The sequence below is a fragment of the Chrysemys picta genome, chromosome 8, assembly GCF_011386835.1.
Source record: "Chrysemys picta bellii isolate R12L10 chromosome 8, ASM1138683v2, whole genome shotgun sequence".
Lineage (NCBI taxonomy): Eukaryota > Metazoa > Chordata > Testudines > Emydidae > Chrysemys > Chrysemys picta.
In genome coordinates, this window is record NC_088798.1 from 37,893,858 (window position 1) to 37,912,069 (window position 18,212).

Below are 18,212 nucleotides of genomic sequence, written 5' to 3' on the forward strand. Positions count from 1 at the left end.
TTGATTTAAAGACATCAAGTGATGTAGAATCCTTCACGTCACTTGGTAAGTTGCTCCATTGATTAATTACTATCACTTACAAATTTGCACCTTATTTTCAGTCTTAATATGTCTAGCTTTACATTTCAAGCATTGGATCTTATATCTTTTCTGCTAGACTAAAGAGCACTCTACTATCGTAAATCTTCTCCATATAGGTACTTAGACTGTGGTCAGGTCACCTCTTAACTTTCTCTTTGGGCTGAGTTTTCAATTGGTGGCAGTGAAGTGGCACTGAATAAGTGGCAGTGATGAGAGCTGGGGACACTGTTGCTAGAGATGCTCTCTTTCAGATGAGAGGCAAACTGATATGATCCCAAAATATCCCCTGAAACTTTTTGCAAGTGTAGCGTTTCTAACCCCAGTACCCTGTTCAAATTCTAATTTGGATAATTACAATCTGGTTACCTGTACTTAAAACCCTCAAGCATTTTCAATTAGACACACAGCTTCTGCTCTTTTCTCTTTTCCCAGTCTTCTTCAGAGTGACTCCTTTAAATTCCTTCTAGTGTTGCCAAGGGTGTATTGAACTTATCAATTCTATTTAATTATCAACAAACAGAAAACTGATACAGATGCTTAGTACATGGGCTGTTACTAAAACTGATGTACAAATAGAATTTAATTTATTTCTTTTAATAATTCTCTTAATGTTTTTATCCTTTCTAGATAAAAAATGAAATGGTTCTATTTTTAATATATACATGTGGAAACCTGGCATTTTTAATAGCACTGCTTGTGGGAATTGGAAAATCCTAAAATGGACAGAACTTATCTTGGAGGAATGAAGATTATTCTTATCTTGAGACGCTTCTAGAGTAAATACAAAAAAATGAACACTGAATAGATGTTTTAGCAAGTTTTTAATTGTTTATAAATATTATGTTCTCTAATTGACACATCATTTTCTACACAATAATTGAAAAAAATTTATAAATGAGATTCCATTAGCTACTGTGTAGAACATCTCCAATAAGTATAGTATGATGCAGATAATTATTTCTGATGTGAAAGGTAAGAAGGCAATATATAAATGCTAGGTGTTCAGTTGTTTCATATTACACTCCTTTCTAACCTTTGTTGATGTTTCCATCTTTAACAAGAGAGGATTTGTTTGTGTAGAGAAGAAAGTTGAGGACCTGTTTTTCATATGACTAATTTAGACTGAACTGCACAGGCAAATCTGTGCCCACCAGAGTCCTGTTGGCTTCAGGATTTCAGTGAGGCTCAGTGCAGGCTCAGAAGCCCATCGGCAAGGTTCCCAGTACAAGGTCAGGGCCACAGAGCATATCTACACAGGAGCTGGAAGGTGTAATTCCAGCTCAAGGAGATAGCAGCAGAACAAGGTAGCCACACTGAGTACATACATATGGTCTTGGACAGGATCGTACTTGGGGCCCTAGCCCATGCCGCTGTCATGCTATAGTGGCCATACTTTTTTTAGCATGCTAGCTTACTCAGAGCTAGCTTAGCTAAGTCTCCTCAAGCTGGAATTTAAACCTTCCAGCTCCTGTGCAGACATATTCCCAGACTACTGTAGGCTTCTGTTCCCAGTGATGTCAACCAAAAAACTCCCTCTGACTTACATGGTGCAGGATCCAACCCATAGTCAGTGCCTGGCTGTGTTCATGCTTGTTCAGATTTAATGGGTATTTCTAATATAATTCCCTGTTTTCAAATGCTCATACTTTTTTTAGTCTGAAAATAGGAACATGAGATTACACAATGAAACTTTAAAATGCAGCTATGTTGTGAAAATTGTAAAGGTCCCAGAACCCATGATGTACTCTATATAAGCTTTTTTTATTAATTATATTTGATTGTAGTTTTTATAATGCAATGTACATATGATGAATAATAAAGCAGGTCTCAAAACAGGCTAACTAGTCCATAACCTTCAGTTGTGTAGCCATATTATATAGTCATCTACTGGATAGAATGTATATAGGGCCCAAATCCTGCTCACCTGCCTCACATGAATGGTCCCACTGAACTTCAATGGGATTTGGCCCATGATGGATACTTTTGAATTTTTGCTGAAATATATTTATAACACTTATCAAAAGAATGACACAATGTACCTTAAACTTAGAAGAACCCATTGATTATTGTGCTATAGGCCTTTGGATGAAAAATGGCTTTATGGAATTTATAGGATTGCAGCTTTTATGCAATAATATATTATCCATTTTGTCACTGCTGAGATAATAAAGCAATATCACTGCATACAACTGTTTTATGCAGTGTTGTTGTAGCCATGTTGGTCCTAGGATATGAGAGAGACAAGGTGGGTGATATATTATCCTTTATTGGACCAACTTCTGTTGAGAGAAACAAGCTTTTGAGTTTACACAGAGCTCTGGGTAAGGTTGAAAGCTTCTCTCTCACCCACAGAAGCTGGTCCAATAAAAGAAATTACCTCCCACATCTTGTGTCTCTACCCCTGTATTTTTTTTAGCCAAATAGTAGGTTTGTGGTGTTATCCAAATATCTAAAGAACAAGTTTATAATGTGTAATTTTTTAAAAACAAAAGCACTGTACTTCTAATTTCCATGCCAAGAAAACATTATTTTTTAAATGATCCCAAATGATGTTGCTTTATCATAGAATCATAGAATATCAGAGTTGGAAGGGACCTCAAGAGGTCATCTAGTCCAACCCCCTGCTCAAAGCAAGACCAATTCCCAGCTAAATCATCCCAGCCAGGGCTTTGTCAAGCCGGGCCTTAAAAACCTCCAAGGAAGGAGACTCCACCACCTCCCTAGGTAACGCATTCCAGTGTTTCACCACCCTCCTAGTGAAATAGTTTTTCCTGATATCCAACCTGGACCTCCCCCACTGCAACTTGAGACCATTGCTCCTTGTTCTGTCATCTGCCACCACTGAGAACAGCCGAACTCCATCCTCTTTGGAACCCCCCTTCAGGTAGTTGAAGGCTGCTATCAAATCCCCCCTCATTCTTCTCTTCTGGAGACTAAACATTCCCAGTTCCCTCAGCCTCTCCTCATAAGTCATGTGCTCCAGACCCTTAATCATTTTTGTTGCCCTCCGCTGGACTCTTTCCCATTTTTCCACATCCTTCTTGTAGTGTGGGGCCCAAAACTGGACACAGTATTCCAGATGAGGCCTCACCAATGTCGAATAAAGGGGAACAATCACGTCCCTCGATCTGCTGGCAATGCCCCTACTTATACAGCCCAAAATGCCGTTAGCCTTCTTGGCAACAAGAGCACACTGACTCATATCCAGCTTCTCGTCCACTGTGACCCCTAGGTCCTTTTCTGCAGAACTGCTACCTAGCCATTCGGTCCCTAGTCTGTAGCAGTGCATGGGATTCTTCCGTCCTAAGTGCAGGACTCTGCACTTGTCCTTGTTGAACCTCATCAGGTTTTTTTCAGCCCAATCCTCTAATTTGTCTAGGTCCCTCTGTATCCGATCCCTACCCTCTAGTGTATCTACCACGCCTCCTAGTTTAGTGTCATCTGCAAACTTGCTGAGAGTGCAGTCCACACCATCCTCCAGATCATTAATAAAGATATTAAACAAAACCGGCCCCAGGACCGACCCTTGGGGCACTCCGCTTGAAACCGGCTGCCAACTAGACATGGAGCCATTGATCACTACCCGTTGAGCCCGACGATCTAGCCAGCTTTCTATCCACCTTACAATCCATTCATCCAGCCCATACTTCTTTAACTTGGCAGCAAGAATACTGTGGGAGACCGTATCAAAAGCTTTGCTAAAGTCAAGGAATAACACATCCACTGCTTTCACCTCATCCGCAGAGCCAGTTATCTCATCATAGAAGGCAATTAGGTTAGTCAGGCACAACTTCCCCTTCATGAATCCATGCTGACTGTTCCTGATCACTTTCCTCTCCTCTAAATGTTTCGTAATTGATTCCTTGAGGACCTGCTCCATGATTTTTCCAGGGACTGAGGTGAGGCTGACTGGCCTGTAGTTCCCCGGATCCTCCTTCTTCCCTTTTTTTAAAGATGGGCACTACATTAGCCTTTTTCCAGTCATCCGGGACCTCCCCAGATCGCCATGAGTTTTCAAAAATAATGGCTAATGGCTCTGCAATCTCACCCGCCAACTCCTTTAGCACCCTCGGATGCAGCGCATCCGGCCCCATGGACTTGTGCACGTCCAGTTTTTCTAAATAGTCCCGAACCACTTCTTTCTCCACAGAGGGTTGGTCACCTTCTCCCCATGCTGTACTGCCCAGTGCAGCAATCTGGGAGCTGACCTTGTGCGTGAAGACAGAGGCAAAAAAATCATTGAGTACATTAGCTTTTTCCACATCCTCAGTCACTAGGTTGCCTCCCTCATTCAGTAAGGGGCCCACACTTTCCTTGATTTTCTTCTTGTTGCTAACATACCTGAAGAAACCCTTCTTGTTACTCTTAACATCTCTTGCTAACTGCAACTCCAAGTGTGATTTGGCCTTCCTGATTTCACTCCTGCACACCTGAGCAATATTTTTATACTCTTCCCTGGTCATTTGTCCAATCTTCCACTTCTTGTAAGCTTCTTTTTTGCGTTTAAGATCAGCAAGGATTTCACTGTTTAGCCAAGCTGGTCGCCTGCCATATTTACTATTCTTTCTACACATCGGGATGGTTTGTTCCTGCAACCGCAATAAGGATTCTTTAAAATACAGCCAGCTCTCCTGGACCCCTTTGCCCTTCATGTTATTCTCCCAGGGGATCCTGCCCATCTGTTCCCTGAGGGAGTCAGTCTGCTTTTCTGAAGTCCAGGGTCCGTATTCTGCTGCTCTCCTTTCTTCCTTGTGTCAGGATCCTGACCTCGACCATCTCATGGTCACTGCCTCCCAGGTTCCCATCCACTTTTGCTTCCCCTACTAGTTCTTCCCTGTTTGTGAGTAGCAGGTCAAGAAAAGCTTTGCCCCTAGTTGGTTCCTCCAGCACTTGCACCAGGAAATTGTCCCCTACACTATCCAAAAATTTCCTGGATTGCCTGTGCACTGCTGTATTGCTCTCCCAGCAGATATCAGGGTGATTAAAGTCTCCCATGAGAACCAGGGCCTGAGATCTAGCAACTTCTGCTAGTTGCCAGAAAGCCTCATCCCCCTGGTCTGGTGATCTATAGCAGACTCCAACCACGACATCACCCTTGTTGCTCACACTTCTCAACTTTATCCAGAGACTCTCAGGTTTTTCTGCAGTTTCATACCGGAGCTCTGAGCAGTCATACTCCTCTCTTACATACAACGCAACTCCCCCACCTTTTCTGCCCTGCCTGTCCTTCCTGAACAGTTTATATCCATCCATGACAGTACTCCAGTCATGTGAGTTATTCCAATCACATCATAGTTCCCTGACTGTGCCAGGACTTCCAGTTCTCCCTGCTTGTTTCCCAGGCTTCTTGCATTTGTGTATAGGCACTTAAGATAACTCATCGATCGTCCCTCTTTCTCAGCATGAGACAGGAGTCCTCCCCTCTTGCGCTCTCCTGCTTGTGCTTCCTCCCAGGATCCCATTTCCCCACCTACCTCAGGGCTTTGGTCTCCTTCCCCCGGGGAACCTAGTTTAAAGCCCCCCTCACTAGGTTAGCCAGCCTGCTGGCGAAGATGCTCTTCCCTCTCTTCGTTAGGTGGAGCCCGTCTCTGCCTAGCACTCCTTCTTCTTGGAACACCATCCCATGGTCAAAGAATCCAAAGCCTTCTCTCCGACACCACCTGCGTAGCCATTCGTTGACTTCCACGATTCGACGGTCTCTACCCCGGCCTTTTCCTTGCACAGGGAGGATGGACGAGAACACCACTTGCGCCTCAAACTCCTTTATCCTTCTTCCCAGAGCCACGTAGTCTGCAGTGATCCGCTCAAGGTCATTCTTGGCAGTATCATTGATGCCCACGTGGAGAAGCAGGAAGGGGTAGCGATCCGAGGGCTTGATGAGTCTCGGCAGTCTCTCCGTCACATCGTGTATCCTAGCTCCTGGCAAGCAGCAGACCTCTCGGTTTTCCCGGTCGGGGCGGCAGATAGAAGACTCAGTCCCCCTGAGGAGGGAGTCCCCGACCACCACCACCCTCCTCCTCCTCCTCTTGGGAGTGGTGGTCGTGGAACCCCCATCCCTAGGACAGTGCATCTTTTGCCTTCCAATCGGTGGAGTCTCCTTCTGCTCCCTTCCCTCAGATGGGTCATCTAGTCCACTCTCCGCATTAGTACCTGTAGAGAGAACATGGAAACAATTGCTCACCTGTATTTCCATTGCTGGTGCATGGACGCTCCTCTTTCTCCTTCTGGAGGTCACATGCTGCCAAACTTCCTCACAATCCTTCTGTCCCTGCTGCGCCTGCTCTGAATCTTCAGAACATTGCGGCCGTAGAAGCATCTCCTGACGTCTGTCCAGGAAATCTTCATTTTCCCTTATGCAACTCAGAGTCGATACTCGTTTCTCCAGCCCTCGAACCTTCTCTTCGGATATGTCTACACTACGGGATTAATCCGAATTTATATAATTCGGATTTGAAAAACAGGTTGTATAAAGTCGAAATGTATGCGGCTACACTAAGCACATTAATTCGGTGGTGTGCGTCCAAGTACCGGGGCTAGCGTCGATTTCTGCACCGTTGCACTGTGGGTAGCTATCCCATAGTTCCCACAGTCTCCCGCGCCCATTGGGATTGTGGGTTAAGGTCCCAGTGCCTGATGGGACAAAAAACATCGTCGCAGGTGGTTCTGGGTACAGCCTCACCTCCTCCCTCCCTCCTCCCTCCCTGCATGAAAGCAACGGACGGCAGACAACCATTTTCGCGCCTTTTTTCCTGGGTGGGTGAACACTGCAGACTCCATACCATGGCAAGCATGGAGCCCGCTGAGCTCAAGACAGCAGTCATGAACATTGTAAACACCTCACGCGTTCTCGTGGAGTTTATGCTCAGCCAGGACCAGAAAAACGAGGCGAGGAGGCAGCGGCGGCGGCAGCGCAGCGACAAGCATGATGAGGACATGGACACGGACACGGATACAGAATTCTGTGAAACCACGGGCCCCGGTGCTTTGGAGATCATGTTGTTAATGGGGCAGATTCTATCCATGGAACGCCGATTCTGGGCAAGGGAAACAAGCACAGACTGGTGGGACCGCATAGTGTTGCAGGTGTGGGACGATTCCCAGTGGCTGCGGAACTTTTGCACGCGTAAGGGCACTTTCATGGAACTTTGTGACTTGCTGTCCCCTGCCCTGTATAGCCAGAATACCAAGATGAGAGCAGCCCTCACAGTTGAGAAGCGTGTGGCGATAGCCCTGTGGAAGCTTGCAACGCCAGACAGCTACCGGTCAGTCGGGAATCAATTTGGAGTGGGCAAATCTACTGTGGGGGCTGCTGTGATGCAAGTAGCCAAAGCAATCACTCAGGTGCTGCTATGAAAGTTAGTGACTCTGGGAAATGTGCAGGCTATAGTGGATGGTTTTGCTGCAATGGGATTCCCTAACTGTGGTGGGGCGATAGACGGAACCCATATCCCTATCTTGGCACCGGAGCACCAAGCCACCGAGTACATAAACCGCAAGGGGTACTTTTCAATGGTGCTGCAAGCACTTGTGGATCACAAGGGACGTTTCACTAACATCAACGCGGGTTGGGCGGGAAGGGTTCATGACGCTCGCGTCTTCAGGAACACTACTCTGTTTAAAGGGCTGCAGCAAGGGACTTACTTTCCGGACCAGAAAATAACTGTTGGGGATGTTGAAATGCCAATAGTTATTCTTGGGGACCCCGCCTACCCCTTAATGCCATGGCTCATGAAGCCGTACACAGGCAGCCTGGACAGGAGTCAGGAGCTGTTTAACTACAGGCTAAGCAAGTGCAGAATGGTGGTAGAATGTGCATTTGGCCGTTTAAAAGGTCGCTGGCGATCATTATTGACTTGCTCTGACCTCAGCCAAAGAAATCTCCCCATTGTTATTTCTGCTTGCTGTGTGCTCCACAATCTCTGTGAAAGTAAGGGGGAGACCTTTATGGCGGGGTGGGAGGCTGAGGCAAATCGCCTGGCTGCTGATTACGCGCAGCCAGACACCAGGGCGATTAGACGAGCACACCAGGAAGCGCTGTGCATCAGAGAAGCTTTAAAAACCAGTTTCATGACTGGCCAGGCTACAGTGTGAAATATGTTTGTTTCTCCTTCATGAAAACCCGCCCCCTTTATTGACTCATTTTCTGTAAGGAACCCACCCTCCCCCTTCCCCCAGCTTTCTTTCAAACCAAATAAAGTCACTATCATTTAAAAATCATTTATTCTTTATTAATAGATTAGAAAAAGAGGGAGGGAACCCGGGTGGTATTTGGGAGGAGGATTGCTGGGAAGGAAAAAGCCACAAAGAAAAGGTTTAAAAAAATGACAGCCTTTTGCTTGGGCTGTCTACTGGGGTGGAATGGGAAGGTGTACGGAGCCTCCCCCCGCTGTGTTCTTACACGTCTGGGTGAGGAGGATACGGAACATGGGGAGGGTGGAACAGGGGCTGAAGCGGCAGTCTGTTTTCCAGCAGCCGTTCCTGGAGCTCCACCAGACACCGGAGCATGTCTGTTTGCTCACGCAGCAGCTCCAGTGTTGCATCCTTGCTCCTCTGGTCTTCCTGCCGCCACCTCTCATCTCGAGCGTCCCTCCTGTCCTCACGTTGGTCCCTCCTGTCCTCACGTTCATTGGCTTCTTTCCTATACTTTGAAACTGTTTCCTTCCACTCATTCAGATTAGCTCTGTCACTGCGGCTGGATTCCATAATTTCAGAAAACATCTCGTCTCGCGTTCTCTTCTTACGACGCCTTATCTGTGATAACCTTCGGGATGGAGGAGGGATGCTTGAGGAATTTGCAGCTGCTGTAGGGAGGGGAAAAAAGAGAGAATTGTTTAAAAAGCTACATTTTGCAGAACAATGCTTATACTCTTTCACGGTGACCAACACTAGTCACATTACATAGCACATGTGATTTCTGTGCAAGGTCGCATTTTGCCTCTTAATGCTGAGTGCCTGTGGCTTTGCTGCTAGAGATCACAGGTCTGGGCAACAGAATTCGGCTTGCATGCGGCCATGGTAAGCCATTGTTTTACGGCTTCTGCGCCCTCCTTTCCCACATACCAAGCATAGCCTGTAGAGTGCTGCGGTTTTTCTGTTAACATTCAGCAGCAGCAGCAGAAAACAAACTAACCACCCCCCCTCTCGCCATGAATTCTCTGGAATGATCGCTGTATCCCTCCCCCCCACCGCGTGGCTGGTATCAGGGAAGATCCCTGCAGGCACCAAACTAATCACACACACCCCCCGCCGCCCCCCTCCCGCCATGAATTCTCTGGGATGATCACGGTACCCCTCCCCCCACCGCGTGGCTGGTAACAGGGAAGTTCCCTGCTAGCCAAACACGAAAAACTCAGGGCCAATTTCCCATCTGCGCTTGGCTAACTGCAGGGAAGGATTTATTTTCCGCCACAGGCAAACAGCCCAGTAGGAACGGCCACCTCTGTCCCCTTAATTAAGTTCCCGTATTTCAACCAGGTTACCAGGAGTGATATCACTCTCCTGAGGATTACACAACAAGATAAAGAACGGATGTTGCTTGAATGCCAGCAAACACCGGGACCATACGCTGCCAGGCTTTGTCAGGCAATGATACCAGATTACTTGCTGCAAGCATGGCGTGGTCAAGTGTCCTACCATGGAGGAGGGAATAAGGATGCACTGCCCAGAAACCTTCTGGCAAGGCTTTCGGAGTACCTCCAGGAGAGCTTCATGGAGATGTCCCTGGAGGATTTCCGCTCCATCCCCAGACACGTTAACAGACTTTTCCAGTAGCTGAACTGACCGCAAATGCATCCCAAGTCCTCAGGGCAAAGTAATCATTAAAAACCGTTTGCTTTTAAAACAAGTTTTATATTTTAAAAGGTAAACTCACCTGAGGTCCCTTCCATGGGGTCAGAGTCTTGGGTACTGGCTTGGGAGGGTACTTCAGTCAGGGTGAGAAAAAGATCCTGGCTGGTGGGGAGAACGGAGTGCTGTGTGCTCTCTGCAAGCTCATCCTCTTCCTCCTCCTCCTCCTCTCCCCCATCAGCAGAATCCTCAGGCGTCGCTGATGAGACTATCCCCGACCCAGAATCCACGATCACAGGTGGGGTAGTGGTGGCAGCCCCCCCTAGAATTGCATGCAGCTCGGCGTAGAAGCGGCATGTCCGCGGCTCTGACCCGGAGCGACCGTTTGCCTCCTTTGTTTTTTGATACGCTTGTCTGAGCTCCTTGACTTTCACGCGGCACTGCTCAGAGTCCCTATTGTGGCCTCTCTCCATCATGCCCTTGGAGATTTTTTCAAAAGTTTTTGCATTTCGTCTTTTAGAACGAAGTTCTGCAAGCACTGAATCCTCTCCCCATACAGCGATCAGATCCAGTACCTCCCTCACGGTCCATGCTGGTGCTCTTTTTCGATTATCAGCCTGCATGGTTACCTGTGCTGATGAGCTATCTGTGGTTACCTGTGCTCTCCACGCTGGGCAAACAGGAAATGAAATTCAAATGTTCGCGGGGCTTTTCCTGTCTACCTGGCCAGTGCATCCGAGTTTAGATTGCTGTCCAGAGCGGTCACAATGATGCACTGTGGGATAGCTCCCAGAGGCCAATACCATCGAATTGCGGCCACACTATCCCTAATTCGAAATGTTAAAATCGATTTTGGCGCTACTCCGCTCGTCGGGGTGGAGTACAGAAATCGATTTAAAGGGCCCTTTACATCGAAATAAATAGCGTCGTTGTGAGGATGGTTACAGGGTAAATTCGAATTAAAGTTGATAAATCCGAATTAAAGTCGTAGTGTAGACCAGGCCTTCCAATATGGAGACCAGCTTGCACTTTGTACAGACAAAGTCACTTCTGTCCTGTGGAAGAAAGACAAACATGGCACAACCTGTGCAGGTTACAACAGCTGATCGCTCAGCCTACAGTCAGGGGAAAGGAATAGAACTATGAAGGTGACAGTGGCCTAAAATCTAAGTAAGATGCCTTTCCACTAACCTAAATCTGAATTGAATGCAGCTGATCCCAAAGCGGAGTTCTCAGGAATACTAAATTATGGGACAGGTGCACATTTTCACCCACTCCTTTCTTACATGAAACACAGAATTGTATTCAGTTTTTTCTTTGAGAATTCTGGTACTGTTTTGGGAGAAGTACAGATCATGATTTTTCTACATATCCAGTAATCTGGCCCACGTTTGCACGATATAGATGCATTTGTCATGCCCCTCGTCTCAGACTTATGGCTACAGTTATAATTGCTGCTGTTTTTTTCCATCCAGTTGTGGTACTCTATTTGAATGATTGCAATAACCCATGCTGAGCCACACCTACTCATAGTCTGGACTGTGTAAGTCACCATTGTTTGATCCTTAGAAAATATAATAGTGCCAAAACATCCTTAGATGTAGGCTATGCAAACAGTACTATTATATTGTTATGGCCAATGTGGTAACAATGTATTTTCTGGAGTTATTGCGATGGTTCCCAAACCCCTGGTCTGTGAATCACAGGGGGTCAACAGCATACTTGGTGGTGGTTGCCAGCTGGTCACTTGGGGGTTAGGTCTCCAACTTGTTTCCAGCTGCTAATTCTAATTAAAAGATGCATTAGTTATTTTCCTAATACTGTTTTTCAGTATAAGTTATTGCTGTGGTCCCATTATGTACTCATGAATGGGAGGGGAGGTGTCCATAAACAACCTTTCTTTCATAGTGCAGATCGCATTAAAGTTTGAGCCATTGACTTGATGTATTAGATGAATAGTTGGTATGAAGTGCTCCATAAAAGGGTTTGATAAGCTTACCTCAGAATCAAGATGACCTGGCCACAGCAGTCATCAAGGGGGTCATTCAGGGTACTGGGTGGAGTACTTGTTACTTGTATTAATGGCCAAACATATGTACAAAGGGCTTTATGTTGGATGGCTTTGACTAGGCTACATTTCTTGCCAGAACAATCCCCACTTTTGCTACCACCATTTGAGCTCCCTGAATAAGAGCCCTGTTATATACATGTTATCTAGACCTGCTCTGAATGGTATTCGATGATATGGTGGTATAATGCCAGCTTCCTGTTTACACTAGTTCAAGTCAAAGCAACAGTAGGAAATTCAGGAGGAAAAGGCTAGTGCAGGCAGTGCCTTAAGATTGACATGGGTCCTTCTTTGTCAGCAAGAGAGCCTAGGCAGGGCCAGCTCCAGGGTTTTGACCGCCCCAAGCAGCGCGCCCGCCCCCCCCCCCAAAGCTGCGATCGCAATCTGCGGCAGCAATTTGGCAGGAGGTTCTTTGCTCCCAGCGGGAGTGAGGGACCGTCCGCCGAATACCTGGACCTGCCGCCCCTCTCCGGAGCGGCCGCCCCAAGCATCTGCTTGCCAGGCTTGTGCCTGGAGCTGGCCCTGGACCTAGGTGAACCAGCACTGACCCAGGAGAACTGGGAAAACCAACTTACGTAACGCATCCATGACCCTATGTGAAAATTAAGTGCTAGGCCAGATGGTTTCCTTCGCGTGTGTGTATTTGGTGGTGACTGAGATACAGACAAGTAAGACACAGAATCAAAAATATTGGAAGCAGGAGCCAGACCCGGAAGCAGGATCCAGACCCAGAATCAGATTGTGAAGCTGCTGATGAAGGGTTGGGATATAGGTGTTTTGGCTGGATTAGAAAGTAGAACAGCTGGTGTGCAGATTTGCTGCTGTTTGCCATCTTTGTGCAGGGTGAACAGAATGTGTTCATATTTATTTTTAAAATAAGTGATGCCTAGATACAGGAGATTTCTTATCAGTCTCTGCCCTAAAGAACAGACCCATTGTAAAGTTCCACCTTCCCCCCATGAAAATGAGATAGTGATTATTTTATTTGTATTAGCATTTCTAAGGTTGTCAAGGCTCCTTCCCCACTCTGAACTTTAGGGTATAGATGTGGAGGCCTGCATGAAAACTTCTAAGCTTAACTACCAGCTTAGATCTGGTCTGCTACCACCACTCCCAATGTGCTAATTCCCTTCCCTGGGTAGCCTTGAGAAACCTTTCACCAACTCCTGGCGGATCAAGATCCAACCCGCTTGGATCTAAAAACAAGGAAAAATCAATCAGGTTCTTAAAAAGAAGGCTTTTAATTAAAGAAAAAGGTAAAAATCCTCTCTGTAAAATCCAGATGGAAAATAACTTTACAGAGTAATCAAACTTAAAGAGCGCAGAGAACTCCCGCTCTTCCCCCCCCCCCCCAGCCTGAGGTTCAAAGTTACAGCAAACAGAGGTAAACACCTTAGTAAAAGGTACATTTACAAGTTGAGAAAACAAAGATAAACCTAACATGCCTTGCCTGGCTGTTTTACTTACAAGTTTGAAATATGAGAGACTTGTTCAGAAAGACTTGGAGAGCATGGATTGATGTCTAGTCCCTCTTAATCCCAAGAGCGAACAACCACCAAAACCAAGAGCACAAACAAAAGCATTCCCCCCACCAAGATTTGAAAGTATCTTGTCCCCTTATTGGTCCTTTGGGTCAGGTGTCAGCCAGGTTACCTGAGCTTTTTAACCCTTTACAGGTAAAAGGATTTTGGAGTCTCTGGCCAGGAGGGATTTTATAGTATTGTACACAGGAGGGCTGTTACTGTTCCCTTATAGTTATGACAAAGGTGCCTACTGTCATAGTCTCAGGATAACTGCATCTGTATCCCCCAGCCCCCTCCATGGTCCACTCCACAAAGGCCATTCAGGTCTCCAGCCATCACTTGTCTCTGGACAGGGACCCTTGTCCCATTCCCTTCTGACTGGCTGCATAGCACCTTGCCTTACATGGTGATGTCCCCAGAAAGCCAGTCTGCCTAACAGCTAGTTAGGCATTGCTTTCTATCTCTAAGGGCTAGGACTAGTGTATTGCCAGCAGTCAGGAGTTACTAAGCAAGCATATTTATTCTTAAGGTTAAAGCATTACACAGAAAACATAAAAACAATAAACAGATTTAAACACACACTCAACATGGCAAGAGTTGACTATCAGTCTTATAGGGGCCGAGTAGGCCAAAGTCTTTGCAACCCTTCCACAAGAAGGTACTGTCCATTTGCTGGATTAGAAAGAAGGTCCTGAGTCAATTTAACTCCAGCCTTTTTATATCAAAATCCCTTTCTTTTTGTGTGGGTCTCCGGAAGACCTAATTTGAACCAGAATATGCAAGCCTTCCCAGGGATGGTACCTCTCTAGAGAGGAATACAACCTAAGCGATTCACCTTAATCATCCCCCCCCCCCCACCACTATTTTTGGTTCTTAGAGGAGCTGTGGTAACCCTCCCCGCTGGAACTGCATACGATCCCTGGCCCACCGTGATACATAAACCATTCATAAAGTGAATGCAATACAGTCCCCAAAGATATTGCAGAGGGTTGCAATATCTGTCACACCTATATCAATGTATGGAGGTACCATTACATAGCTTTAGAAAAACAACACTTCCTTATGGGGAGGGAAGCAACAAATAATTATCATGGGGGTGTGTAGCATCCAGCCATGAGTCTGATTAATACAAATATTAATCAGAAAATGGAAGGAAATCTTGGCTTGTGAGCAACCCTTCTGAGAATACCAAAGTCCACTCTAGAACACAGGACCTCAAGTGTGTCATGGGATGCAATTAACTTGTGCCAGTTACTGTCTTCATTATCTCATTATGTACAGCTCTTACAAACATTGTATGAGGGCTGTATGTACAACTCCTACAGCAGGGGGATGCTGTAATCTGGCTTTCAGATCTTGCCCTGCCGCTTTCTCTTCCCTTACCTATGGAGAGCTTTTCATTCCCCCACTCAATAGTTAGCAACATCTGGCTGCCTCTGTCTTCACTCTTCCAATAGGAATCTGCAGCTGGGCCAACTGTTCTCTCCTGTGCTGAGGACAGTAAGAGCACCCAGCCATCTCCTCCTCCCTCTCCTCTGGCTAAACAGAGGAGGAGGGAGAGGGATTATTACCTGTGGAATGCAGCAGATCAAACCTTCTGGTTTGGTAATAATTGCTGCATGCCAAGGAAGTTAGCAATAAAAGTTCCCTGGTGTTTGTTACTGTAGCACTGCTTGAAACAGGGTACCACGCTCCTGAATCTTCTGCAGTACTTTCCCCTTTCTTGGCATTATTACTAGTTGAGTAGTGCTCAAAAGCCCCACGCAGGATTGGTGCCCTGTTGTGCTAGACATTGTACAAAAACACAGGTAGATAGGGTCTTTGCCCAAAGAGCTTACAGTCTGAGAAAACATATGTCATATTTTATTTATTTAGATTTAAAATGAAAAAAAAAAGATGCCTATCTAAGACTCAAGGCACCCAAACACATTCATTAATTATACAATTCAATTAATCCTAGTGTTATTCAAATAATAATGTCAACAGGAACCCGCCAGCCAGACACCTACAGAAATTCCCTTCTGCCCCTTCATCCTGGTTGGGAGCACACCCTCAACCCTCTCCAAAAACCTATCAATCAGGTGTCTTTTGGAGCATGCCCAAATTCAGCCTACTTCAGAACAAGGGAGGTAGTTTGTTCCAGAATCTCAGAGCCCTCATAGAGACTATGAAGGGGTGTTCCCATTTATATAAAATATGTACATGTGAATCCTATGCACAAGTCTCTCCAACATTTTCTGATGGATTTCTTATAGGAATGATGAGAAGTGTGTCTTGGGCATAGGATTGCCAGGTGTCTGGTTTTTGACTGGAACGCCCAGTCAAAAAGAGACCTGGTGGCTCCGGTCAGCACGGCTGAGTAGGCTATTAAAAGTCTGGTCAGTGGTGCAGCAGGGCTAAGGCAGGCTCCGTGCTGCTCCCAGAAGCAGCGGCATGTACCCACTCTGGCTCCTATGTGAAGAGGCAGCCAGGGGGCTCTGCACACTGCACACTGCCCCCACCCCAAGTGCTGGCTCCGCAGCTTCCATTGGCCAGGAACCATGGCCAATGGGAGCTGCAGGGGCAGCGCTGAGGATGGAGCAGTGCACACATCCACCTGGCCACGCCTCCGCATAGGAGCTGGAGGGGGGACATGTCGCTGCTTCCAGGAGCTGCTTGAGGTAAGTGCCTCCCAGAGCCTGCACCCCTGATCCCCCCCCCCAACCCCCTATCCCAGCCCTGATCCCCTGACAGCCCTCCGAACCCAGTCCCAGCCTGGAGCACCCTCCTGCACCTCAAACCCCTCATCCTCAGACCCACTACAAAGCCCGCACCCCCATCTGGAGCCCTCACCCCCTCCTACACCTCAACCCCCTGAGCCAACCCAGTGAAAATGAGCGAGTGAGTGAGGGTGGGGAGAACGAGCGACAGAGGGGGATGAGTGAGCGAGGGTGGGTCCTCGGACAAGGGGCTGGGCCTCAGGGGAGGGGCAGAGCAGGGGGCGGTGCAAGGTGTTCGGTTTTGTGCAAGTAGAAAGTTGGCAACCCTACTTGAGCAAGGATTTAAGGGAGGAGAGGTTAGTGGCTTAGGGCTCAATTCAGGGTTTGAGAGGGGTGAGGGTTGGGGAAGGAGGCATGAAGAGAGATGTGGGCAGGGCCAGCTCCAGGCACCAGCATTCCAAACAGGTGCTTGGGGCTGCAATCTACAAGGGGCGGCTGTCCATGTGTTTTTGCTGCCCCGAGCAGTGCGCCAAATTGCCACCATGGACGGCAGGGGCAGTCCGTGTGTCATTAGGGCGGCACGTGCATTTCCGCGGTGGCAATTTGGTGGCAGCTTCTACGTTCAGCTGCCCACAGCGGCAATTCGGCAGCAGCTTCTGTCTTCCAGCTGTAGCTACAATTCACTGTTCATAAACATTTCCTTGTTCATTATAGGAAACATGTATCCATGGTTAAGCCACAGGACTGGAAATTAGGATGTCTATCATAGAATCATAGAATATCAGGGTTGGAAGGGACTCAGGAGGTCATCTAGTCCAACCCCTTGCTCAGAGCAGGACCTAATTCCCAACTAACTAATCCCAGCCAGGACTTTGTCAACCCTGACCTTAAAAACCTCTAAGGAAGGAGATTCCACCACCTCCCTAGGTAACCCATTCCAGTGCTTCACCACCCTCCTAGTGAAAAAGTTTTTCTTAATATCCAACCTAAACCTCCCCCACTGCAACTTGAGACCATTACTTCTTGTTCTATCATCTGGTACCACTGAGAACAATCTAGATCCATCCTCTTTGGAACCCCCTTTCAGGTAGTTGAAAGCAGCTATCAAATCCCCCCTCGTTCTTCTCTTCTACAGACTAAATAATCCCAGTTCCCTCAACTTCTCCTCATAAGCGACCTGATGGCCTATCCTCCCTACACAATCTTTTCCAAAGACAAAGTCACCCTGAGACCACATCCTAAGTTTCTCCCTAAGGTGGTGTTCACCTTAACCAACCAATATACTTACCTACTTTCTATCCCAAACCTCACAAGACTCCGCACGAGGCAACTCTGCATACTCTCAACATCAGGAGAGCAATCACCTTTTATTTAGACAGGACTAAACCATTTCGTAAGTCCCCATGACTCTTTGTCTCCATTACCAAAAGATTGAAAGGAACGGCTATCTCTAGGCAATGCCTGTCCAAGTGGATCTCTGACTGCATCAGATCCTGTTACCGCATCCAAAATATTCAACCGCCCGAAGGCATTAGAACTCATTCCACTCGAGCCATGTCAACATCCATTGCCTTCCTACATAACGTACCCATTCCTGACATCTGTAAATCAGCTACATGGTCATCTGAACACGTTTGCCAAACACTATGATATCACGCAGGATAACACGGCAGACACCATAGTAGGTCATACAGTACTCTCTATAGTACTCACTGCCGCATCTCCAAAGTCCCACCAACCATAGTGGGTACTGCTCCACATTCATCTAGAGTGGAGCACCCACAGGGACAGCACTTGAAGAAGAAGAGAAAGTTACTCACCTTGCAGTAACTGAGGTTCTTCAAGATGTGTGTCCCTGTGGGTGCTCCCCTCCTCACACTCCTCCCCTCTATTTTGAAGTACTAGTATGATTTCTCCACGGTAGAGAAGGAACTGAGGGGGGCGCGGGACATGTGCGCTCAGGCAGATTCTAACGAAACCGCGAGACACCATCTGAGCGCATCCATCCCAACTAGGCACTGCTACCGAAGATCTCTGATCAACTGCGCCAGGACG

The 18,212-nt window shown here is 47.0% G+C and overlaps 2 protein-coding genes across 2 annotated transcripts in view; one reads left to right on the top strand and one right to left on the bottom strand.

The window, feature by feature from the left end:
- LOC101951894 (putative ferric-chelate reductase 1) overlaps positions 1 to 1,917 on the top strand; it is a 53,493-nt gene extending 51,576 nt beyond the window's left edge. Inside the window, exon 17 of the mRNA XM_065555629.1 lies at positions 709 to 1,917. Coding sequence (XP_065411701.1) covers positions 709 to 798 — 90 coding nt within the window. The 3' untranslated portion in view covers positions 799 to 1,917. The remainder of the gene's footprint in view (positions 1 to 708) is intronic.
- Positions 1,733 to 10,628, bottom strand: LOC135973276 (myb/SANT-like DNA-binding domain-containing protein 2). Its single transcript, XM_065556035.1, has 3 exons — positions 9,953 to 10,628; positions 8,601 to 8,882; positions 1,733 to 1,737 (listed from the first exon to the last, which is right to left on the bottom strand). The coding sequence occupies exons 1-3, from the start codon at positions 10,488 to 10,490 to the stop codon at positions 1,733 to 1,735; spliced, it is 825 nt and encodes a 274-aa protein (XP_065412107.1). The 5' UTR covers positions 10,491 to 10,628.
- Positions 10,629 to 18,212: the final 7,584 nt, after the last annotated feature.

Coding starts and splice junctions, on each gene's coding strand:
- LOC135973276 (XM_065556035.1), bottom strand. CDS start 10,490: ATGCAGGCTGATAATCGAAAAAGAGCACCAGCATGGACCGTGAGGGAG. Junction 8,883..9,952: donor CCCCATGGAAGGGACCTCAG/GTGAGTTTACCT, acceptor CCCTCCCTACAG/CAGCTGCAAATTCCTCAAGC.